The sequence below is a fragment of the Macrosteles quadrilineatus genome, unplaced genomic scaffold, assembly GCF_028750875.1.
Source record: "Macrosteles quadrilineatus isolate MER2022 unplaced genomic scaffold, UCM_ALF_1.0 Scaffold_2__2_contigs__length_208266976, whole genome shotgun sequence".
In the NCBI taxonomy this organism is placed as follows: Eukaryota; Metazoa; Arthropoda; class Insecta; order Hemiptera; family Cicadellidae; genus Macrosteles; species Macrosteles quadrilineatus.
This window is the reverse complement of record NW_026542595.1, coordinates 31,942,749-31,969,963: the sequence shown is the minus strand read 5'-3', so window position 1 is coordinate 31,969,963 and position 27,215 is coordinate 31,942,749. Positions and strand designations below refer to the sequence as shown.

Below are 27,215 nucleotides of genomic sequence, written 5' to 3'. Positions count from 1 at the left end.
TGGTAATCCTTGTAACTTTAATGCTATTGAACATTATGATGTTATACATGATGTTATGATGTGTGTTATGATGTTATGTGTTATGATGTAATGATGTTGACATTAGGTATTTACTCAGGGGAGGTATAGAAGAGGCTACGATGACAGCTGAGGGCTTCTTATTAGCTGAGGGAACGCCATTACCGTAACAAAACATTCACCAGCCATCGGCCTCGGTGGTCTATTGGTTAGCGTGTCGGGCTGATATACTGAAGGTCCCGGGTTCGATTCCCGCTGGTAGCATTAACTTTTTGTCCAAGATTTTTTTATTATCAGCAAGTTTGGTTGGTTTGGTTTGGTTATTACAGTTTAATTTTATTATTAAGTCATTATAAAATTTTAATTGAGCAATTTCTAGTTTTATTTAATAAACAGAATTATTTTTCCGATTACTAAACTTTTGTTATATTATTTCTTTATCAGCAAGTTTGGTTAGTTTGGTTAGGTTATGATAGTTAAATTTTATAATTAAAAAATAGTAAAATTGAATTTGAGGCATTTATAATTTTATTTTATGAACAGAACTATTTTTGCGATTAGTAAACCTTCATTGCCAAAGTGCTCTCTACTACAGCGCTGTTCACGGAGGAATTTTGAACTAAATGCCTCATTTGTACCTCCCCTAAGTCAGACCCTTGACATTATGTGTTCTATGGAACAGAACCAAACTTTTTTAATTGAAACAGCTGTTAAGAGTCATTAATTCCATATGAGTCATAAGGTTAACATAGGAAACTCCAGAGCCACTGGGGCGGAGCCCGAGAGTCAGATCAGAATAAAAACAGCATAGTTTTCCTATTTAATGCCTAAAGAATCAGTGTACCAAATTTCAGCCTCCTAGGTAAATGGGAAGTAAGAGAATTAGTGATGAGTGAGTGAGTCAGTCAGTCAGTGAGGGCTTTGCCTTTTATATATATAGATGAACAGCTGTCTTTCAAATTAAATATCATTTACAATACTGCCATCCACATTATCAACCAAAACAAAACAAACCAGAGCCAAGACAAGGGGTAAGAAGGGGAGGGGGTGCAACTCCCGACATGGGTCAGTCATGACTCATCATCTAACCTAACGGTTACCCACCTCGTGTTCGGACTACTTGGCCAAGTTTTTTGTTGTAAATACCTGAATGTCGTTTCGTATGTGCTTCGTGTTATGTATCCTAAATGTGCTGACGACCTCATTCACGGATGAGAAAACTGTATTTGAATGTTCTTCCAACCTGAAGATGTGCTTGCTAGCAGCACGAATCAGCTGAAGTTATTTTATTTATAACACAAGGATCAATTGATGCAACAGGTAAACTAAACCTTATATATTTTGCATTATCTTGATCTAGAGAAACCAGGACCCATCATGACATCTTGACCCATCATGATATCAAGGATTTTCATGGATAGAGGTAGATTGTCCCAAAGACGGTAGGCAGTTACAACAAAGGCCCAGCCATATGCTGTACTATGATGGGGTATGTGCAATGTGAAGTTGCAGTGCATGTAATTCTCAAACTAATTTCGGCTACAAAGCTATAGTTACTTTAACTACTCAACTACTTTTGGCAATATATTTTTTATTAATTGATAATCCTAACGAAGTTATTTTTATTAGCCTCAACCGATTTCTGCACAGAACTGTACAAACTATTGCTGAGTCTTTGACTCCAAGGTTACACATACCATATTGAGTCTTCTTAGACATAGTTTGGTTTTAATGGATGGAATAAGTATACAGTTATCATAGTTTGTTTTTAAAGAAAAGATTGTATTTAACGGAAGCTATACTAATGGAACGGAGTAAATATAAAACTGCAGTAGTTTTATACTAATTTTATATTTTATAAACGCTTGTAATTTGCTAGTTTTTGAACATTTTTTGATAAAATCTGGAAAGGTTATTGCATACAAAACTAATAAAATTTCACTAAAAACACTTTACCTTTCCTGTAGTAGCAAACCTATGTACTCATGAAATTATTGTTATTTAAATAGGGAGTAAATATGACATTTTTAAGAAGATATTTTAGTTCAAATCAAATCAGGCAAATAGAAATTTGCTTAGTGTAGGTTTGCTGCAAAGAGGGTATTTTTCCCTATGTTCACTTTAACTTAAATCAATTTCATTGAAACTCATTTTATGGTTTTAAGCCAAACTAATTCACAAAAACAGTCAAAAACGTTATTAAATTTTAAAACGGCAGAAAATTAGTGAAGTTTACAATTTCTACTGAGATTTTTATTAAATGATAAATAATAACGTTTATTTCATTTGTTTACATACAATAGTTATAGTACTTAAACATAACACTCTAGGTAGTTATTTTATACTTAGCTTAGTTTATATTGGAATATAATACTACTTCATAAGGTTTTTCTCTAATCTAATTTTTAGTGTTAAAATGCGAAATAACTGCCAAGAAGAATAATTTACGCAAAGATAATGTCAAAAGTAACAAAGGTACCTTCAGCAAAGAGGGCCCTCCAATCTGATGTTTAATGTTAAAATGCAAAATAACTGCCAAGAAGAATAATTTACGCAAAGATAGTGTCAAAAGTTACAGAGATACCTTCAGCAAAGAGGGCCCTCCAATCTGATGTTTAATGTTAAAATGGAAAATAACTGCCAAGAAGAATGATATAGGGAAAGATAAAGTCAAAAGTTACAGAGATACCTTCAGCAAAGTGGGCTGTGGAAAGAGAACTCTTACTTGGAGAGTTTGTGGGAGAGGAATGATAACATGGGAGAATCAAAGTATAGCCCAGTCCCAGTGGAGTTAGTCACCATGACAGCTGGCTCTAGCAGAGCTCATCTCTACCAGTCTGCATTTATTTGTAAGTGTCTATTTACTTATTGTTGGTCTGGAAGAAGTTTGTGTGTTGTTTCAAACTAATTTACTTAAACTTCTTTTACTTCTTATACTTGTAATATAATACTAATACTATAGTACTTATAATATAATAATATTTATTCTTCGTTATTTATAATCCCTTACTTAAAAATTTACAATTAATCACAACTATCCTACATGAGTGATTGTCAATTTTAAATAAGGTTATACATATTAATTAATTTATTGGTGTAAATCCTAATCACTGTAATGAAAATTTGGAACTTTTCACGTTTTTAAGAGAAGAAGTAGGCATTTGTGTATTTATTTATTACAATAACAGAACAAATATTTAGACTGTATTATGGCAGAGTATTATGAGAAAATACTGAAATCAGTAACAATGTTTAAGAAAGGTTATGCTGTGGGGTTTCTCACATGTTAGTAGTACCTTTGACTATTGGTACAACTATTGATACAGTGTACAATAGTCAATGGTAGTACTTTCAGCAGCCCTAAATAGTGAACTTTGCTCAGCACAATATTTATTCATACATTTAAGGAAGTTCAGGGTTGGATAATAAACCACCAGGTCAGAGTTAAGCTGGGTTTTCCTAGGCGCGGGAGCGGAGCGCTGAGAGAGGAACGCGGAGAGCGGACTCCTCTTGTCTTAGGTAATTTAATGTTACTGTTCTCCTAGAAGCGGAGCGGAATGCCATGTTAATCGCTTTTCCGCTCTCTGCTCTCCGTTCTCCTCTTCCGCGTCTAGGAAAACCCGGCTTTAGATAACCGTATTGACCACGTTTTTGCCAACAATGGAAGCCATGTTGAAATTTTTAATTAGACTTATATCCAGAAAACTTAAGAATTTTGTGTTACTTTACACTTAATACAATTTTTATAAACTTGTTATTTAAATATTTACACTGCAACTTAGTTGTTCGTTCAGTTTCATTTGGGACAACCTGTAGAAGTTAAAGTAAATTAGTTTGAAACAACACACAAACTTCTACTACGTCAATATTAAATAGGCTACCCCCGTCACAGCAAACGTGCTATCTAAGCGAATTTCCATCAACATGGCTAAATTTTCACTAAAATGTCCCCTATAAATTGTCAGATTTATGTCCTATTTAAAAAACATAAATTTTTAATGAGTAGTTAGGTTTTTTGCTACAAGTAATGAGGTGTGTTTTTATTAAAATGTTGAGAGCTAGTATGAAATTTAAAAAAATTGCCAAATTTGTTCAAAATACAGGGTGATTGATATAAGTGTGCCAGCTATTTAATTCAAGAGTTATAAGAGATATAACAAAAGGTTAAATTGTAACTGCCTTGGATTTTTAATTTTAAAAACTTTGGTCAAGTTAAAAAAATAATTTTAGCCGCCATTTTTCCAATATGGCCGCCAACTTTGATTTTTCTTATGGAAGACCCTATATTTTATGATTGTTTTAGAAAGTAAATGCAATTTAATGTTTATATTTACGTTTATATTAAACGTTTTTATTTTTGGCATTTTTAAAAAAGTCTTAAAATTGCATCTAGATTTTAAAAAGAACATAAAATGTTCAAGTAATTCAAGAAAAAATACCAATTATTGGTGCATTTTAAATAAATCATAGAAATAATAAAAATAATAAAAAATTACCACTCATTCATGAAATACCAATCTAAGTATATTATTAATACGCTACATGAAACTTTGTAAACAATAATGTTTTTTTTTTTTTTAAGATCTAACCCCTCATATTATCTACAGGGTGTCCCACGTAAGGTGTCTCAAATTGATTACGGAAAAACGGCTTAACGTAAAAGGACGAAATGAAATTAATTCCCACTAAAACGACCCCAAAGTAAAAATATTTTTAACTTTTTCCTATACAGGGTGTGCCAAAAACTGAGGGTCACTAGTTCGAATCTCGGAGTTTTTAAATGTAAACATATGTCATGTTATACATAATTTTAAAGGTGTTTATTAGACAAACATTTTGGCGAAAACAGAAATTAATTGAGCGGAGCGAAGCGAAGCTCTTATACTACACTCCTGTTTTTGTTTTACAAATACTCCTCCTGAACGGCTGAAGCGATCTGCACGAAATTTTGCACAGTCATAGTAAGCAACCATGGGAAAGTATGGATCTGAATTGGTACAAATTGAACCACAAGGCTTTCCCATACGTGAAGTTAAACTTTTGGAAATATAACATGGGCTTTATGGGTTAATTGGTTGCCATGACATTATTTGCGAGATAACAATAAAAACGTAAACAAGAGTTGCAACTTATGTTTTTTTTTATTTTTTATTGGTGGGTGGAATGCGTTAGGCACTTCCCGATACTTTGAGCGCACCTCCTAGAGCGCCCGACGTGCCGGGGGAGTGTGGGACTCCTACAGGTTGGCCTGTAGTATACCCACTAAACCACCTACCCTGTCCATGAGCTCGGGAGAGCGGTCGCACTTAGTATGTTGTTGCTGGGCTGCTTGAAGGTCTTGCTGGGGTTGTCATCTCTAGAAGGGGTCTCTCAGGTGGGGCGTCGTGCTCCGCTGATTCTGGGGGTCGGCTTCTTGAAGTTGCGCAGCGCGACCTCGAGGCCCGCAGTTCGATGCTACACTCTCATCGCTCAACAACATATGTTAGTTAACGAATCATCTAAATAGCACATTACTAATACTGTACAGAGAAAAAGGGAAGAACAATCGGATTAATATCATTGAGCATAATTTACTACAAAATGAACAACCAATAATTATGGAAACCAGAATAAGGCTGATGCACCATTGACTTTAAATAATCCAAATAGACTTTCCATTATCATTCATGTGAACTAAACGTACCAATTAATACTGCAGACTTGGTACTGCAATTAGGAATTCCATTAATGTGAACCAAAGATACCACTGAGTTTGGATACTGCAAGTAGACATTCTATTGACGTGAACCAGACGTACCATTGACTTTGGATGCTGCAAATAGGCACTCCATTTATGTGAATCAAATGAACGATTGCATTGGGTCCTGCATGTCTATATCTCATTTACGAGAAACATATGTAGCATTGACTTTAGAAAAGTGTTGGATTATAATCAGCTAGCTCCTGCAAGTATACAATTCATTATACGTGAACCAAATGTGCCACTGAGTTTGGATAATACAAATAGACAGTCCATTTAAGTGAACCAGAAGTAAGCCTACCATTGACTTTGGATACTGCGAATATGCATCTTATTTATGTGAACCAAATAGACCAGGACCATTGACTTTGGATTCTGCAAGTAAACAATTCGTTTACATGAACTATAGGTGTACTGGATATAGACTGGATAGACTGGATAGACTGGATATAGGCATTTTATTTAAGCGAACCAAATGTATCATTGATATTGGATACTGCAAGTAGACTTTTGACTAGATGAAACATAGACTTTGGTTCCTGCAAGTAGACAATTCATTTACCTGAACCAAACTTATAATTGAGAATACTGCAAATAGACATTCTATTTATATAAACCAAATATACCATTGACATTGGAAACTGCAAGTATTTAATCTCATTTACGAGAAACAGATGTAGCAAGGAGTTTATAAAAGTATTGGATTAATATGCTTGCTCCGCTCAATATTGCAAGCAGACAACTGCATTGTATGTATACCTAGATATCTTATTCCGTTTCAAAATGGCGGCAGTTTTTTTTTTGAAAAAATCAATATGTTTTTAATAATCTGTGTTTCCTATATCAATGCACCTAGCCCTTGCAAACTGACCTTACATTTTTGAAAAAGTCCCTTGGGCTCTGTCCCAGTGGCTTTAAAGTTCATCTGTTCATCCATGTTATCTGTATGAAGAACACATAATGTATTGGTTTACATTATGATCAGCTGGATAATTTAATTGCTGTTAATATTTTAGTTGCAAATTAAGGAAATGTTACAAACATTTACTGTCTTGGTTTAAATTAAATATTTACTATTTGAATTTGGGTTGGCGTAAATATTACAATGGAAAAAAACGAGAAAGCCTGGACAATTTCATATGCTAAAAAGAAAAATGAATTAACACTGTACTTGCATCTCTTAAGAGTAATCATTGAAAGAGCTGATTTGCAAACTATGGAAACTTAGGAAAGTCATAGAACACCACCAAGGAGAAGAAATAGAAATAATGTTTTTTTTTAGAATTTATAATTCTTATTATGGACAACCTAGTGCGGCAATAAGTAGGAACAATTTGTAGAAAACACTAAAAACAAGATCAGCTTTTGAAAAATGACAAGATATTTACAAGAAATTTTGATTTTTATCAAACTGTTATGTACATCGTGAGTATTTCCATACTCTTTGAGTTGACTCTTTTAAAGTCACCGTAAATTATGACAGTTATTTTTTTTTAATAACGCCTGTAATACTTCGCAATTGCTCGATTTCGCAACAGGTACACTATTGCTTATTTATTTATATACAGAATCAGGGTCGTACTGGTATTTAAGTATCTGCTGCCTCTATGCAACGAAGTTTACTGCCCCCCCCCCCTCAACAACTTGTCAGCGCACTCCCCGACCTCACTAATATCACCCCAATGGCCAATACATGCCCTGTCAGCTGATTTTGTAGAAAAATAATTGGCAATATTGCATGCTACATTAACAAATTTAATAACTTTTTGAGCCCTTTTAACAGACGTTTTTTGCGCCGTTTTAATGGAAAACGTGATTCTGACTTGGATACATGAAATGCAACCCTATTTTTATCCAATCAGTAATTATAATCAGGTTGTGCGGCGTGAAACGGCATACAAAATCGTCTGTATACTAGGGCTCTTATAAGGCTTTTCATTGAACACTTTTGGTCAGATCCACTTTAGAGACATGCTATTGGCTTTGAAGTGAAACAAATATGTTTACTTATAGAACTGTTCATAAAAAAACACATTAATCGAAACGAAAAAAGTACGTACTTTTACTTGAAAGAATATGCAATTTTAAATGAGTTAAGTTGGTACAATAGTAAGTATTTTGTTCACACTTTCCTTTTTTCAACTTTTCAACCTTTCAGCTAGTGCTGCCAGTGGGTAAAGGCGTATGAAGAGTAAACAGGGGAAGTGTTTTCTTCATTCGCCACTACGCTCCCGCAGCGCGCGTGTCCGCCGGACCAATAAATAGGGCAGCACGGAAAACTCAGCACAGCTGTGTAATAAACTACCTATTGACTTAAATATGTGCTGAAATAATTGTATACTTAATTAAAATATTTCAAATGGCTGTTTTGCTGTTCTCAGAATTATTTGCTAAACGTTTATTTTTTTAGATTAAAACCTCCCTTTTTAATTTTTTACCCCCAAAATTTTGCCGACCCTAAAATGTGCCTAGTCCGCCTATTTGGAAATATGTCTCTGTAGATACAGAATATCATTAAATCATTCATTAGTGACAGAAATTCAGTGAAAATCATAATATTTGAAACAAATTAATCATTTTAAAAAGAGAAACATCAGTAGTTCTCAAATGTTTTGATGATTACAAAGGGCCAGGAAACAATAGGCGTATAATATATGAGTGATTATAAAAATGCCCTTGTTTCACTGCTTATTAGGCATTTTGGAAATTGACAATAACATGACCAAAAATGTTCCCTCCGTAGCAAACCTAAGCATGACCAAGCAAATTTTCTTCTACCTGTATTCTCACAGAAATATTTCCTTAAAATTTTCAGATTTATTTTTTATTTAAATACCATTTATTTTAATGGGTTCTTGGGTTTGTTGCACAGGGGAGGTAATAAGATGTGTTTTTTTTATTGAAATGTCTTCATAGCTTAATATAAAATAAACAAATTTGCCAAATTTGATAAAAATAAATCCCTAAGCCAGCATACTACAACATTGAGAAGAATAACACAGATATTTAACATTTACAGTTTTTTTTTAAATTTCTATATTAAGGTAATAACTTCATGGGAAATTCACTAAAACCTGAAAGGTAGCAGTGTTTTTAGTGCTCTGAAATGGGATAGTTTTTTGTTACTAAAATTGTATGGACACTATGACTATCCAGTAGACTATGATGATGGGCTCTATACAACAATTTTATCTGATATTATTCCACATTGTATAAAACATGTATTCAACAAAGCACTTTTATACAGTATCAACCTATCCTATCAAGTAGAAAGTAATTTAATTTGTTTGCACTTTAACATAACAATAACATGAGCTGGATTTCTATAAACCTTTCCCTGCTATACAATTTACTAAGACCCCTAACAAATTCTATAGAAAAGTTCATAACATGTATGAACCTAATAATAATAAACTTACCCTATTTAATATGGAATATTGGGGAAAATATTTTCAAAGTTCTTTGAATTTAAGGTGTTTTGTGCAATGTTAATTTCCACTAGTTCATGTAACAGTATGTTTAATGTTACACAAGGTTTATTTATGGCAAATAGAGATAACATGGGCTTGTTTGTTTAGGTTCTTATTCAAAATTTACTTATCTTCTCTCAACGACTGTAATTGTTGTCACTACAAGACCATTGTTGAGCTACTCCAAAAGAATATTTGAAAACATTTTACTGGAAACTCTATTAATTTGTAATAGTGTGGCCAATTTATGAGATTGTTTTATTATTTATCTTTGCTTATCTTCATTAATACTTTTATTGCATTAAATTAATTAACAGCCTACTATAAGATTTTTCCAAACACAAACATTGGATTTACATAAATTTATCAAGAAAAAAATCGAAATGGGATATACCTTAGGGTTCTTTCCTGGCCCCTTATTGTTTACAGTTTATATAAATGATTTGCCATAATCTTAAATAAAAAATCTATTTTATATGCAGAATAGCTGCTGTACCCGTGCTTCGCAACAGGAAGATGTACTATACTGCCTAATCCAAACACTTGTTAAGTAGTTCAAATTTATAAACAAAAACTACCAAATTTATACAATACCCCCGACGCAGCAAACCTGCAGACTAAGTGAATTTCCATTTGCATGATTGGATTTATTCTAAAATATCTCCTTAAAAATATCACATTTATTCCCCATTTAAATAGCATTGGTTTAACGAGTACTTGCAACGAGGTTTGCTGCAACAGGGGGGGTAAAAAGTGTTTTTTTGTGAAATGTTAATAGTTTAGTATTAAATAATACATTTTCCAAATTTGATCAAAATATGTTCATAAACAAGCAACAGTTTACTTATTCTCCATAAAAATAACATGGGAATTTTAAATTTATTTTTTTTAATTTTCTTTGTAACAATTAGGTGCGTAATAAAGCTTCAATATACTAAATTTTTTGTTTTTAGCGAATTTCCCATATTATGAGAATGTTTATTATGGATAACGTGATAAGCTATTACGGATATAACGGAATAAGCTATTAATGGAATAAGCTATTACCGTAGTACTCATGGTAAGACCTGGATCAGGGACCGATTTATTTTTTTGTTTTGAGGTCCCTAGAGGCCAAAAACACGCATCCGTTCAAATTCATATATATATATACTCACCCTGTATATGTGTCCGTTAGCACGATAACTCGAGCAAAAATGATCCAATTTTGATGAAATTTGGTACAAACGTGTTTAAAACGACATTTATTGGAACGAGTTCGCGAACCAGCATGATCGGACTATGGGAACGGGGGTTTATGGGGGTTTTAGCGAATTTCCCTATAGGGAAGTAGCTATTACCGTAGGTGGCACGGTAAGACCTAGACCCGGGACCGATTTACTTTTTCATTTTGATGTCCCCAGAGGCCAAAAACACCATTCGTTCAAACTTTTATATATGTATATATACGTCCGTGAACGCGATAACTTGAGTAATTTTTGTCCGATTTTGATTAAATTTGGTTTAAAGGTGTAAAGCGGGATAAACTTGAATGAGTTCGCGAACCAGCATGATCGGACCATGGGAACGGGGCTTTACGGGGGGTTTTATGGGGTAAAAATTGGTTTTTCTCACTTTTGACCCTCAAAACACAAAATTTCCCAATTTCTCTTTAGACCTTTTTAAAGAGCTTAAAAAAACAAATAATTTAGTATATAAAAGTATTTTTGTTCAATTATTAGTAACGGAGAAAATTAAAAAAATTGTAAATTTAAAATTCCCATGTTATTCTTATGGAGAATATTGTCAAATGTTGTAGTTTGCTTGTTTATGGATATATTTTGATCAAACTTGGCAAATTTATTTATTTTGTACTAAGCTATCAATATTTTACTCAAAAACACACTTTATTAGTTTCCTTGTAGCAGCAAACCTAGGTACTCGTTAAACCTAATGTTATTAAAATATATTCAACTGAAAATCAATTCAGACAAATGGAAATTTGCTTAGTCGGCAGGTTTGCTGCGGCGGGGGTATTTATGGGGTAAAAATAGGTTTTCCCATTTTTGACCCATAAACACAACATTTTACAATTTATTTTCAAACTATTTTCTAGATCTTAAAAAAAACAAATAATTTAGTATATTGAAGCGTTATTGTGCGCCTAATGGTTACGGAAAAAATTCCAAAAAACTGTAAATTTAAAATCACCATGTTATTCTTATAGAGAGTAAGTCAACTATTGTAGTTTGCTTGTTTATGAACATATTTTGATTGAATTTGGAAAGTACATTCATTTCTTACTAAACTATTACCATTAAAAAACCCACCTTCTTACCCTCCCTGTTGCAGCAAACCTAAGTACTCGTTAAACTAATTCTATTTAAATAGGGAATAAAATATGATATTTTTAAGGAGGCATTTTAGTGTAAATCCCATCAGGCTAATGGAAATTCGCTTAGTCTGCAGGTTTGCTGCGGCGGGGGGGATTTAAGTTCTACAAAATGGTTTTAGAGAAATTGCAAAATTGTATGTTTTTAGGGTCAAAAATGGGAAAACCCTATTTTTACCCCATAAAACCCCCCATAAACCCCCGTTCCCATAGTCTGATCATGCTGGTACTCGTCCGAATAAATGTTGGTTCACACGTTTATACCAAATTTCATCAAAATCGGATAATTTATTCTCGAGTTATCGTACTAACGGACACATATACATATATGAATTTGAACGGATGGTGTTTTTGGCCTCTGGGGACCTCAAAATGATAAAGTAAATCGGTCCCAGGTCCAGGTCTTATCATGAGTACTACGGTAATAGCTTATTCTGTAATTTTATTCATGTTGTGACAGAAGTCTCGTGCTGTTCCAGTAGCAATGTCCAATCCAATTCCTTGGTCCTTGCAGTGAATAGTAGTGATCGATTATTTTATCGGAAAGGTGCAGTACTCTATGTATTTCTTGGTCATTTAATTTTTTATATCTAAATTTTAAATTTTTTTATTTGTTAACATTTTTTTTATAAGCCCAAACTTATAAATTTGAAGTCCTAGTAGTCAAAGACTATATAAAGGCTTTAAAAGTTTTGTATTATTACTGATAATCTGATGCTAGTGAACCTGATCTACCTGATGTGTGGGACAATGTTTGCCTGGTCCTCTCCAATTCTGGTAAAGTTGTCGCACCTGGATGACGCTGAGGGAAGCGTGGTGACATCCATGCTAGCTCTAGGCAGTGTGCTGGGTCCAGTGGTGTGTGGTGCAGTGGCAGACCTGCTGGGACACAAGGGCTCTGTAGTGCTCTGCATGACGCTCATGACACTCTCCTGGCTGCTGCTGACGCTCTTCCCAGGTCTGGTGATGCTGAGTGTCGGCCGCTTCATTGCGGGTGTCTCTGTAGGGATAGCATTCACTGCTCTTCCGACTTATATAGCAGAGATATCTGAGGTAAACTATAGAGCAAGTAGTAGTCCAACAAATTTTAACTTAACAAATTGTTATTTACTTGGATACTCGGAGTATTCCCACTGGTATCCAGGGCCGTATTTCTAAATAGGCTAAGTAGGCTGCAGCCTAGAGCGGCAAAATTTAGGGGCGGCAGATTTAAAAAATTAAAATAATTTTTTTTACATGCAATATTATTTTCCTTAAAAATTCAAGTATACATGTCATTTAAATAAAGCTTTTAGAATATTCATACATTATTATTTTCTATTTCGACATACGTATTATTACACAATCTAATATGTACAATCGCATTGCGCCAACACGCAGCGAGCGGCGATCTGGTGTTGGCAACACTGGAAGCTGGCGACTCTCAGCGGGCTGCAGCTGGTGGAAGTACGACCAGGAGCGGCAGCCACGACGCCGACGTGACAGCCGACAGCCCCCTCCCAACCACTGACACTTACACTACCATACAGTCAGTCGGTGTACACAATAAATTAAAATTAGTTATCAGTTTTGTTAATTGCTCAATGAAATACTTGTATTGGACTATACACGAAGTTTTTTTGTCGTTGTAAATATTTCAACTAATAAACCAGTGATTCAAATAATTTCGTCAACTTAAATTTCACCTTGCAGAACTATCTAAATTTAATTTAACAATTTTCCAGTATTAAAAGATATTCAATAGCACAGAAATGTATACATTTCTTATATATAAGAATGATCTCAAATGTATTTTATTTGACGTAACATTAACATTATAAATCCAAAAATTTATGATACATGTTATTTTGTATAGTATACAGGTGGAGTTGATTGGTATGATTGAGTGGAATGAATGTATTCGTAGGTTATATTTTATGTTTGCACGTGTATTTTCGATCGCCGACTACCGAGCGGTAGGCTACTGTGCAGATCGGCAAAAATTAGTCTGTGCGCATGAATAACCAAATATTACCACGAGGTAGAGCGGGGGTAATTTTCCTATAAATATGTTTTCAGCAGTAAATATATACATATATAAGGGGCGGCATGAGGACTTGTAGCCTACAGGTGGCATAAAGGTAAATCCGGCCCTGCTGGTATCGCATCAGCGACGTGGTCATCAGGTTTTTTACTTTTCTTGCTATTAACATACATGTATGGATTCATTTCCTCTTCAGGGATGCACATGGCCTAGACATATATTTCATCAATATTTAATGTGTCTAAATAATTATGTAACCATTATGTACCTATTATGTACATAATGTACATTATGTGTGTATTATGTACCTTCAAGGGGTTAAAATATCAAAATACAAGATTAGAACATGATCTATTTTGAAGTTTTTACATTTGCAAATAAATTTAGCATTCAAATAATATAATTTTCGCCATACTGCAGCAAAACAGCTGGTTTTTTTACTCCCTAGGGCTAGCTGTTTTTAACAGTTGTAAACTTTGATTGTAAGCAATCGCATGAATCAAAATTATTTATCAATTCATTTAATTGGTTGTAGCTTATTTTTGCATATTAGTCAATACTTTGACATACGGTATCTATAGTACACCGTGTCCCGAAAAAAACTGAACAATTTCAAATTGTTATATAATACGTCCAGGCATACCTAGTCTACTTTGAAGGTGATCATATGACAACTGAGCTCATGAAGTTTTGTTCAATATCAATTGTAGCTATCACCCGATTCATTGTTGTCGCTTGAAACTTGAAATTTAAAAACATTGCCCTGTCATTAAGCAGGCACCATGAACGCACGAGAGAAAGCGCAATGCGTTGAGTGGTACATTCAAAGTAAGTCAGATATTGCAGTGCAAAGAACATTTAGAAGATGCTATGGTCAACGTCCTTTATCACGGAACAGCATTCGAGCCTGGTATGACAAATTTATAGTAACTGGAAGCTTACAACATTTAAAAGGTAAAGGTAGGCCGAAAATCCAAAATTAATTGATCGAAAACGTGCAACAATTATTTCTTCACGACCCTCAAAAGTCTGTTCGCTGTGCAGCATGTGAGTTAAATTTGTCAAAATTATAAGTTTATAAGACAGAAGTTTCCGATGTCCGAGAATTGAGGCAAAGAATAAATGCAGCCTTTACTAACATTACTGACGAAATGCGCCATAGAGTGTGGGCTGAATTGGACAGCCGTATTGACTATCTTTTTGCCAACAATGGCAACCATGTTGAAAATCATTAACACATATGATATCAAACAAAACTTAAGACTATTTGTGTCAGTTAAAATGTAATTAGTTTATCGTGTGATTGTTAATAAACTCTTTATAAGTAAATAAAATTGTTCAGTTTTTTTTTGGGACACGGTGTATAATATAGGTTGTTTATAAAAAAACTTTACAACTTCAAACAACCATAAAACCTTTATCTTTCCACTTAAAGCTATGAAATAGCAATCAAAGTTTAGAAAATAATTTCAAGTTTTGGTACATAATAAGGAGTTTACCTAACTTCAACGTGCTTTCCATTATTTGCACGCAAATAATCAAGTCTAAAATCCAGTTAATAAAAAACACAACCTAAAATAAGACAGTTTATTCCAGCAAACGCTCTCCTTATTATTTCTCCGAGTTCTTCTTTATTGTTCCCTTTATTGACGTAGACATGATCCTTAATGAAGGACCAAAAAAGTCACACGGGGTAATATCTGGTGACCTAGGAGCGGACCTAGGAGGACAGGATGTTGGAACATCACAGCCAATCCAACGGTTTGGAAATAACCTAAGTAACTACAAAAAAAGTACTATCTCGAAAAAAGTCTCTTCAGTGTGGAGGAGCACAGTACATGGAGTCTTCAGTCTTGAAGGAGGATTCCTATTGTATCTTGTCTAAAATCTCCATTAATCAACAACATCAGACTTGGTTTCAATGGGTCACTCCTCCCACTGCACCTTAATACGAGATTTCATTGCGATTCTAACAAGACTCATAAATTGTTTGTTATCGTTTACCAAGCGACAATATAAACCAATCAGCTGATAAAACTGCTATTGATTAAAACTTTTTTAGCCACTCTTTCATGGGGTGTTTTTAGAAAACTGTTATGTCAAATGGAAAGAGAATGGGAGAGCGTCAAAGTTGTAAAGTTTTTTTATAAACACCCTGTATAGTAAAACAACCGTAATAGACAAAATGGTCCACTTTCTAAACACCAGTTTGTTAATTAATGTTGAATTATAACAAAAAAATAGTTCATTTCACGGGTAAAAACTCTCTTATAAATCCCCGCTCATATTCTGACCGAGGCTTCGGGTTGAAAAGAGTTATATACGCCCTATTGATGAAATATACTATTATCTTTTTGTATGTCAGCTGAATTAGCTGTGAATCACACCTGTGGTAGTCCAGTGATTTAGTGCCATGCATAGTAACATGTGCAGGTTAAAGAGTATGCCACAGATTCAAACATAGTCTCTTAAGCTTCCAGATACCTTACCTCTTATCAAGAGTTGGTCAAAAGTACATTAAATGAGGCAATTGACAATACTTGATTAAGACAATAATAGGTTTTTACATACCTCCGTCAAATAGTCCAACGATTAATATTGCTCATCAGCTTCGTTGCGAAGACAACATTTTCACAGCTTGCAACTCGTCAAAAACACAATTAATACATCTTCAATTATTCTCCCAAGTGGAGGTGTTTAGGGATAATCTAAGCAAAACTACGACGAAAAACGAATTTAAACTACAGTATAGAATAATCAAATGTATTTCTCATTAATGTTTTCATGACAAGGAACAATATTGGACAACAAAACAGACAGCTGATAGTAAAAATAACATTCATATCATCTGCATGACTATTACAAATAAATAGAAAAGGCACGCATTTTCAACAATACACTGGCCACACGAACACAAAAAACATTAAAATGGTACGAATACACATTAAAACATTTAGATAGCACTATCATAATACTGATTTAGTCCGGCGCAGCGTGGGGTTGGTAGCAGACTGGAGGTCTTCATCATGTCCTCTCCTCTACTGTTATCACTGATGTTATCAGATCTTTGATCAGCTGTTCTTGTGTTTATGATTGTATGGAAAATCAGGTGAGACCGGAACTGTAATTTTTCGTTAAGGATGTGGTCCTTACACTGTTCGTCATTATAAATTTTATAAATCTCTAACTCCTCCAAGGTGTCAAGTTTGCTACCTTTCCCACAGACATGTAAAATTTCTAAACCTTCGTCAATGCTGCTCATTGAGTGATTTGAGTGGACCAGGTGTTTGGCGAAGGCTGATTTTCGTTTGATCATTTTTGGAGTTGGCCTGTATTCCCTGATGGTTCCCTGTAGCGTGTTTCAAACGCTCGACCCGTCTGGCTTATATATTTGCATGGGCAATCTGGGCAACTGATCTTGTAAACATCAGTATTGTTTACTTTATTGCTGGACACTTTATTGTTGTGCAAAATGTTCCTAGTGCGGTTGGTGGTTCGGAACGTTAAGTCGATGCCTTGCCTATTTTGTCTTTTTTAAGACTGTTTTCAATAAAGTGGCTGTAGTCCAAGCAAACGTATTTTCTCTCACCCTTGTATTGTTTAGTATCTTGCTTTCTTTTTTTCTTACATTTGTTGATAATCTGTCTACCAAATTGTGTTTGTACCCATTAGCTGATGCTATAAATTTCATTAATGAGCATTCTTTGTTATAATTTCCAGGACCTAATGGAACAGTTAACATTCTGTTGATCATGGAGTTGTAGGCTATTTTTGCAAAAACGGATGGTAGGATGTGGAGTGAGTTGTTTGAGTTGAAGTAGTTGGTTTTCTGTAAATGCTAAAATCAAATTTGTTGTTATTCTTCGTGATTATGAGGTCTAGGAAAATTATTCTATTGTCTGGCTCAATTTCTAAAGTAATAAACATTAATTTGGGTGTGATTTTATTCAGATAGTTGAGTAGGAGGTTTAATTGCCTGTTTGTTGTTGCCATCGAATAAGACAATGGTGTCATCCACATGTGTGAAATACATTCTGATTTTATTTTTGTAAGCGTTTTTATCACAGAAAATGTGGGTTTTCTCAATATGGTTTAAATATATATCAGCCATAATACCTGATAATGGGGATCCCATTGCCAGTCCCTCATTCTGAACATAATATTTATCATTGAACTTAAATAGTTATGGTGTAAGACTTCAGTTAATAAGGCCATTGGTTCATCCAACGCCTCTGGTAAAAGATTTTATTTTCAGTAAAGTTATATTATCGCTGGACTATTTGACGGAGGTATGTGAAAACCTATTATTGTCTTAACAATATAGTCCAGGGGCCAGAAACATGAATTTTGACTAGGTACTTGATTGCCATTACTATACAGTAAACTGCTGGAGCGTGGAATGAGGAATGACAGAGATATCCTTGTGCATAGTTTACACAGTTGTTAATGATTGCCCTTTGATTGGTCTTTCCAGCAGGCTGCTCAGTGTTTATAGGGCATATTCATATTCAAACATCTTTATTCATTATAACTCATGTACATTGGTAGTACAGAGAATAGTGTCAAAATACATAAAATAAAAATACTATTCCTATTTCTGGGAGGGGGGAAACTCATCAATATGCCTCTTTTAGAATTTTCGTGACTTCGATAGGTCCATTTCTTTTTTTATAAGGGACAAATTTTAGAAAAAGGTTACCAGCATATGACGTTTTTTATAAAACATTGTATTTGTGAGGCTGGACAAACTCCTTCTCCTCCTGAAATTATGAGAATGCAATGAATTTATTTCTTCCTCTGATTCATTTTTTTGACGATAAGAATTATTTCGTAAATATATCCTACTAATATTATAAATGAGAAAGTTTAGATGTATGGATGTATGGATGGACGTATGTTTGTGACAAGTGAACGCGAAAAATACTGGTCGGATTGGGCTGAAATTTGGCATGATGATAGCTCACATTCCCGATTAACATATAGGCATATTCTTATTTCAAAAATCCTTTCGGGCTCCGCCCCAGTGGCTCTGGAGTTTCCCATGTTAACCTTATGAGAAATGGAATTATTGAATCTTAACAGCTGTTTCAATTAAACAAGTCGGTTCTGTTCTGTGATGTTCAATAGCATTAAAGTTACAAGGATTACCAACAGGGTGCAGCACTATTATTTCTTTTACATTTATGACAACAGCTAATTTGCAACCAAAAGGTGAGTGAGCGTAGCGAACGAACTTCAACCTGGAGGCGAGTTAGCGTAGCGAACGAGCTAACCTGAAGGCAAGTGAGCGCAGCGAACGAGCTCCAACCTAACGGTGAGTGAGCGTAGCGAACGAGCTCCAACCCAAAGGTGAGTGAGCGTAGCGAACAAACTTCAACCAGGACGTGATTGAGCCATGCGAACGAGATAATCTTGAAAATTAAGAAGTTAAACGGGGCAAAGCCCGCGGGTTACAGCTAGTTGCATATAAATTGTAAATTTTGTAATTTCTTAAAATGTTCTTTTGTCGAATAGTTTTGTTTAAGCTTAAGCATAATTCTAATAGCCTCATTTTACTGCTTCAGAATGCTATCCATATTTAATTTTTTGTTGACCCATACAATGCTGAACCGAATGCAAGATGAGAGTGAATGTGAGCAAAATATATGCTTTTTTGTCTACTATTGTTTAGCTAAACCCTTTTATGATACCAATTTTTGAACCCTTTGAAGTTAATTTTTAGGATGGCAAGTTTATGTTATTAAAAGGATCATTAGGAACATTTTCCATCATCAGAAATAACACAAATATGGAAAATGTACACAACCTTTAAAAATCAATTTTTAAGTATTTGTGCCGAAAAAAATCTAGGTTTATACTTAGTTTTTCTTTTTATGAAGATAGTATACGAGAAGTAAAAGTTAGTTAGTAGAGGTTGATTTATTCGTGTGATTCCAGGACTCAGTGAGAGGCCTGTTGAACACTCTCAGTCAGACGTTCTGCTGCTCTGGTAGTCTCATGATGTACACGGTCGGTCCGTTTGTCAGTTATGCAACCCTCCACTACATCGTGCTGGGACTGTGTGGTCTATTTTTCATACTGTTTCCCTTGCTTCCCAACTCACCGTATTTTCTTATTATGAAGAAGAATGACATAAAACAGGCTAGAAACACTCTTACCTGGCTGCGAGGATACAAGTCTGATTCTTTGTGTGAATCAGAGCTCCAATTAATTCAGGTGTGGTTGGAATAGTATTCAATGGTTCTCAATTAGTATAGGTATACAGTAGAGGTTGATTAGGGAGTGTTTCTCTCAATGCTCGGAAAGTTTTAAAATTATTTGTTAATGATTACCTTTCCATGTAACAGTTTAAATAAACATTTAAAAATATTGATCCTGTATATAGACAAATGTGTATAATAGTTCAATTGTTTAAGGTTACCATTAGCCAGAGTTTGAAGGAGAAGGGTACAATAAGCATGTTGTTCTCCACAAGTGGGAACCGGCGAGCTCTTGCCATTTGCTGCATTCTCCTATGGCTACAGCAAATCTCAGGGATATCTATCATTGTTTGCTATGCAGAGAAGATCTTCCAGATGACAGGGTCAACAATCTCCTCCAGCACATGCTCCATAGTGATTGGTCTCATCATGACGGTATCCGGCTTCATCTGCCCTGTTGTAGTCAAGTACTTTGGTTATAAAAAACCCCTTCTAATCTCATCATCTGGAATGGCTTTTGGAATGGTAAGTTCTGGCCTTATAAATTTTAGTTTGTCAAGTTTGGTTCTTGTTGAAATATATATATTTATTTTTTTGTTATCCCAGTTTCAACAAATTGAATTATATTTACCTTTGTTGTTGTTGCCTGAGTTCTTGAAAGTTAGATGTTTGTGTCACCCTTTGCATTTCACCAGCTTGTGTGGCATCTCCAGGGGTCTTGCCTCTCGCCAAGACTTCGCCATGTGTCTATCATCGCATTTTCCAATCCACCGGACCGCGATACTAGTGCCTGGGGTAGCGAAATGCATAGGGTAGGTGACACAAACATATTACCTACAAGAACTCAGGCACCACCAACAAATGTAAATCTAATATAGTTTTAGCGAATTTCCCATATAGGGAATAAGCTATTACCGTAGTACTCATGGTAAGACCTGGATGCGGGACCGATTTTTGTTTTTGTTTTGAGGTCCCTAGAGGCCAAAAACACCATCCGTTCAAATTCATATCTATATATATTTATATATATATATATATTAAGTATGATGGTGATTAGGGCTACTACTATATAAATAATCGAAAACATTAGTACCCTTTTAAATTCATTTTAATTAACAAACTAAACAAGTTTTAATAGTTATGTTTAATTTTGTTTAAACTAAACAAAAATAGTTTGTTAATTAAAATGAATTTAAAAGGGTACTAATGTTTTTATAATGTTTTCGGTTATTAATATACAGGGTTAGTAAAAAGTGTGGAGACCCCTTGTTATTTTTTAACGGCCCATACTAGAAAAACTAAACTCGGCACACCTTTATGACATGTTATGACGTACTTTTTGGGCATAACCGTCACTTTCTGTACATCCCCATAGTGGTGGATTTTGGGGGAAACTCAAAAATTTCAAATACAAAGACCCATCGAGTGACCCTTCATTTTGAAGGTCCTTGTAAAAGAAAACCAACAACGCAAACTAGAGGTCTTTATCTCAATCCAGTAAAAAATGGCAGCCAATTGAAATTCTCAGAAGTTGAATTTAACTTACAGCTTTCCAAGTCTGGAGACCCCCTGTAAATTTTGTAGCGGCTCACACTAGGAAAACTAAACTCTACACACCTTTTTGGCATGTTATGAAGTACTTTTTAAGCCTAATAGCCACTTGCTTACCAAACCCAAAATGGGGGATTTTGGGGGTAACTCAAAGGTTTTAAAGATAAGGCCCATCAAGCGACCCCTCATTTTGCCTGGTAAAAGAAAACAAAAGAAAACTAACAACACAAACTAGAGGTTTCTATCTCAATCCAGTAAAAAATGGAAGCTGATTGAAATCTTTAGAAACCGGAAATAACTTGCAATTTTATATTCAACTGGCTGCCATATTTTACTGTGTTAAGATAGAGACCTATAGTTTGCGTTGTTAGTTTTCTTTTATTATGACCTTCAAAATGAGGGGTCACTCAAAGGGGCTTATCATTTAAAATTTTTGAGTTTCCCCCAAAATCCCCCATTTTGGGTTTGGGAACTTATGAGAATTTCAATTGGCTGCCATTTTGTACTGAACTGAGATAGTTTACATTGTTGGTTTTCTTTTACCAGGACCTTCAAAATGAGGGGTCATTTGATGGGTCTTTGTATTTGAAATTTTTTAGTTTCCCCCAAAATCACCCATTTTGGGGATGAACAACAAGTGGTGCTTATGCCCAAAATGTACTTCATAACATGCCATAATGGTGTGCCGAGTTTAGTTTTGCTAGTATGGGCCGTTAAAAAAATAACAGGGGGTCTCCACACTTTTTACTAACCCTGTATATACAGGGTGACAAAAAAGTCTGGAAACGGCTTAATATCTTTTTAACTAAATCCGTTAGAAAAGTCAAACTTTTAACATCAACTTACATGTATAAAAACTACTTTTTCCAAGCATTTTCATGTTTTTACCTCCACCAGGGGACGACCCGTAAGGAGGAGGTACAAAATCTTTAATGTAAGCATAGGTTGATATGCACACCATTTTAAAGGTCTGGTCAAGTGGAGTTCATTGCCGGAAACCGCATCTCAAAAGGTTCATTCGTTACAAAATGGCGGCATTTCAAAGTTCTTGTGGAATATACCTTTACAGGCCTTAATATTGGTAAATACTCGTATTAAACATTATCTTGAGAGCTGAAATTGTATTTTAAAGTCAACTAGCCCATATACTAAGTTTATTCAATCTTCAAAACAAATTTAAACGGGTTTCAGATTTCCCGGCTAATTTTGACTATGAGTATTTACCATTACTAAGGCCTGTGCAGGTATATTCCGCAAGAACTTTGAAATGCCGCCATTTTGTAACGAATGAACCTTTTTTGACGCGGTTTCCGGCAATGAACTCCACTTGACCAGACCTTTAAAATGATGTGCATATCAACCTATGCTTACATTAAAGATTATGTACCTACTCCTCGTGGGCCGTCCCCTGGTGAAGGTAAAAAAATGGTAATACTTGCAAAAAGTAGTTTTCATACATATAAGTTGATGTGAAAGGTTTGAATTTTCTAACGAATTTAGTTAAAAAGATATCAAGCCGTTTCCAGACTTTTTTGTCGCCCTGTATATATATATGTGTCCGTTAGCACTATAACTCGAGCAAAAATGATCCGATTTTGATGAAATTTGGTATAAACGTGTAAACCTACATACATTCGAACGAGTTTGCGAACCACCAGCATGATCGGACTATGGGAACGGGGGTTTACGGGGGGGGGGGGGGGGGGTGGTTTTATGGGGTAAAAAGAGGTTTTTTTGAATTTTTTACCCAAAAAACATAAACTTTTGCAATTTCTTTCTAAACCATTTTGTAGAGCTTAAAAAACCAAATCATTTACTATAATGAAGCGTTGTTATGCGCCTAATGGTTACGGAGAAAATTCCCAAAAAATGTGTAAATTTAAAATTCCCATGTTATTCTTATGGAGAACAAGTAAACTGTTGTAGTTTGCTTGTTTATGGACATATTTTGATCAAATTTGGAAAATGTTTTTATTTCTTACTAACTATTAACATTTTACAAAAAAAACAGTTTCACCCTCCCTGATGCAGCAAACCTAGGTACTTGTTAAACTAATTCTATTTAGGAAATAAATGTTATATTTTTAAGTAGGTAGACATTTTAGTGTAAATCCAATCAGGCAAATGGAAATTCGCCTAGTCTGCAGGTTTGCTGCGGCGGGGTAATTTTTTTTTTATTATTACTCTGTAGTTAGAACTCCTAGCTCATCAAATATTATGTTTTTCAAAAACTGTTTTTAGCGAATTTCCCATATATGGAATAAGCTATTACCGTAGTACTCATGGTATACTACCTGGACCCGGGAACAATTTTTTTTTTCGTTTTAAGGTCCCTAGAGGCCAAAAACATCATCAGTTCAAATTCATATATATATGTGACTTCAACCTGGAGGCAAGTTAGCGTAGCGAACGAGCTAACCTGAAGGCAAGTGAGCGCAGTGAACGAGCTCCAACCTAAAAGTGAGTGAGCGTAGCGAATGAACTTCAACTAGGACGTGATTGAGCCATGCGAACGAGCTCACTTATAAAGTTAAACGGGCCAAAGCCCGTGGGTACAGCTAGTATACATATATATGTGTCCGTTAGCGCGATAACTCGAGCAAAAATTATCCGATTTTGATTAAATTTGGTACAAACGTGTAAACCTACGTTTATTTGAACAAGTTCGCAAACCAGCATGATCGGACCATGGGAACAGGGGTTTATGGGGGGTTTTATGGGGTAAAAATGGGTTTTTCCCATTTTTGGCCCAAAAAACATAACATTTTGCAATTTCTTTCCAAACTATTTTGTAGAGCTTAAAAAAACAAAAAATTTAGTATACAAAAGCGTTATAATGCGCCTAATGGTTACGGAGAAAATTCCAAAAAATTGTAAATTTAAAATTCCCATGTTATTCTTACGGAGAATAAGTAAACTGTTGTAGTTTGCTTGTTTATTAACATATTTTGCCCAAATTTGGAAAATGTTTTATTTCTTACTAACTATTAACATTTTACATAAAAAAAAAACACTTTTACCCTCCCTGTTGCAGCAAACCTAAGTACGTGTTAAACTGATTCTATTTAAATAGGGAATAAATGTGATATTTAAGGAGACATTTTAGTGTAAATCCAATCAGGCTAATGGAAATACGCTTAGTCTGCAGGTTTGCTGCGGCGGGGGTATTATTCTTATTATACTGAAGTAATTTCAGACTCAATATATCTTGTCTAAATTAATTTTTGTTTTTGCCACACTAAACAGTCAGCAGCTGGTGTGCTCTTTGTAGACCAGAAAGTTAAGTTTACAGAAAGGGTTTGGTAAAATCAGCTGCTTCTGTTCCCTTTCAAAAAGGCATAATATATGAGTTTCTTCAGTAGGTTCTAAATCCAAACGAAGGCATACAATAAATATACACATGTTTGGGCAGTCACATTGCGTTTTCACAATAAATGATTAAATACAGTATTAGAAAGATTAAAAAACTTAACCTTTAAAAAAGTTTGAAAACTGTATTAAAATATTGTGTTTTTAAGATGTATATATACAGTGTTGTAATTGTATGTAGGCTATCGTACAAGTTTTATCTGCACAGTTGTTTTGATGTTGTGTATAATATATTATGAACAACGGTAATAAATACACAAATAATACTAAGATGATCAAGTAGTACAGTAAAAGATAGCCTATCCTTAAATGAGTTAATGAAATTCATAACTATAAATAAAGTAATGGAACTTTTTTTACAGGATTTTCCTAAAGAGATTAATGTTGAAAGAGATATACCAAATAAATCAATGAGGAAGCAAGATCCTTTGGAAGTTGGTCTATATCTAAGAAAAACCATTTGTTAATTTTAGTTTTGTTACGTTGCAGGGAGGTCTTGGTGCGTTTTTCTTGCTTAAAACAAACCACTTTGAAATCGACAACATAACTTGGCTTCCTCTACTTAGTGTTGTTTTATACATCTTCTTCTTCAATATTGGTCAGTTAACACCAATGTTTCATATGCATCATTATTAGGAGTTTTTTTTTACATTTTTTCCTAATAGTCAATACATTCCACCTTTATTTAGGAACAATATTGATCAACCAATTAAATCTTTTTTGTTTATTTAAATCATTTAACACTCAGTCTCAAAACCTAATCTTTTCAAAGGGTCATTATTATGGTTTCAGGAAATAAGTAAATGAATAAGATTTCTTAGTCAGCGTTTTATTTTAGGTAAAGTTTTACAGTGAACATATGGAACAGTGCTGGAAATGGAAGATATATACAGGGTGTCTCACCAGAGGTGTCTCAAATTGATTACGGAAAAACCTTCAGGTTTGTTGAACGCCAGCATCTTCTATAAAATATCCCTCGGTGTTGAGTTTGTCATGGTTTTACAAAAAAAAACATGACAAACTCAACACCGATGGATATTTTATAGAAGAAGCTGGCGTTCAACAAACCTGAGGATGTGCCAATAAAAGGCATGAAACAGCTGTAGTTTCCTAAAACTACCGTAGATCGGAGACAGAAGCCAGGTAACATAAACCTTATTAGTGCTAATTTTAACAATCCAGTGGCCAACCATCACCAACATTAAGGCCTGTTAATATTTTGTATGTAATTGTTTGTAAAAATGTGTCAACATAAATCATAAATCTATCCAAAAAGCTTTCTGACTTATTCCACACTTTATTTTTTATGATGTATGTATAAATAGCACATAGTAAAAAGTTTTCAAAAAACATGCACAGATACGCTAAAAACGTGCCAATTTAAGTGTAATTTTTCCAATTTTTTGGGGGGAGGGCCCCCCCTGTATGATCCCCCCCCCACCACCCGGTATTCGGGGGTCCCCGACTACTCAGCTAGTTCACTTAGGGTTCCACGATTACCTGTCATTTGGGAAGCACTGAGATAGATGACCTAGTGACGAGAGAGATAAGAAAACCGGAACACATAAATAGACAAAGCTGAAAGCTAAACTATGTAACCTATATTGTCATAGTTATGAAATCGTATATATTTTTAGTATCAAGATTATAAAAGGCCTATGATCCATTTCCATTTATGCAAACATAGTTTTAAAACGGGTCCCGAAATGATTTCTGCTGGAGGCCCCACTATTGCTAAACAGTTCTCAACTTGATTTTTTTCCTGCAGGGTTGGCAAACATTCCCTGGGCCTTGTCAGGAGAACTATTCCCTAGCAATATCAAGTCATACGCTACGACTATCATCGCCTCTAGCAGCGGTGTTGTGGCCTTCCTGACAACCAACTTGTTCCCAGACATGGTCAACCTTCTCGGGCTGGACTTCTTGTTCATGTCTTGCTCCTTCGCATGTATCTTCACTGTGGTTTTTGTATCACTTGTTGTCCAGGACACAAGTGGACTTTCCTTCCAAGAAATACAACTCATTTTAAATGGAGCTAAGAGAAAAAACTTAGAAGTCAAACCATCCAGTATGAGGAATTGTGAAATAGTAATTAACTCAACGATCGCGTAAAGATCGTACATGAGTTGCTTACTCTTCTTTACCTATGATCGTTTGTAAAACTTCAGTTACCAACTGTAACTGTTGGTTAGCAAATTGTTTATTCTTTTTAGGTTATGTGTGAGTTTCCATTCCAGCGGAAGTCGGCAGATCAACAATTTAATTGGTCGCTACCAACTGATAAGTTGGCGTTTGAAGCATTACAATTTTATTTCTTTTCTCTCAATCCTTGAACCCCATTGGCTGGTTACTTTACCACACTAGTGATGCTAAGTAATCAATGCGGTAAAGTGTTTTCAATTCTAAAAATTGAATTGTAAAGGCTAGTTAAAAAACGGTCGTAGGTAAATTTATTTTTTGGACTTTTAAGTCA

At 34.7% G+C, this 27,215-nt stretch overlaps 1 protein-coding gene across 1 annotated transcript; it reads left to right on the top strand.

Annotated features, from left to right (window-relative positions):
* The first annotated feature begins 2,590 nt into the window (after positions 1–2,590).
* On the top strand, positions 2,591–27,215 carry LOC128984046 (facilitated trehalose transporter Tret1-like). Its single transcript, XM_054403330.1, has 6 exons — positions 2,591–2,867; positions 12,321–12,652; positions 19,560–19,838; positions 20,039–20,347; positions 25,232–25,340; positions 26,511–27,215. The coding sequence occupies exons 1-6, from the start codon at positions 2,774–2,776 to the stop codon at positions 26,852–26,854; spliced, it is 1,467 nt and encodes a 488-aa protein (XP_054259305.1). The 5' UTR covers positions 2,591–2,773; the 3' UTR covers positions 26,855–27,215.

What these genes read in the sequence shown, in the direction of transcription:
- LOC128984046 (XM_054403330.1), top strand. Translation starts at nt 2,774, where the DNA reads ATGGGAGAATCAAAGTATAGCCCAGTCCCAGTGGAGTTAGTCACCATG. An exon ending in CTGGAATGGCTTTTGGAATG is followed by an intron (nt 20,348 to 25,231) that starts GTAAGTTCTGGC and finishes GTTACGTTGCAG; the next exon opens with GGAGGTCTTGGTGCGTTTTT. An exon ending in CATCTTCTTCTTCAATATTG is followed by an intron (nt 25,341 to 26,510) that starts GTCAGTTAACAC and finishes TTTTTCCTGCAG; the next exon opens with GGTTGGCAAACATTCCCTGG.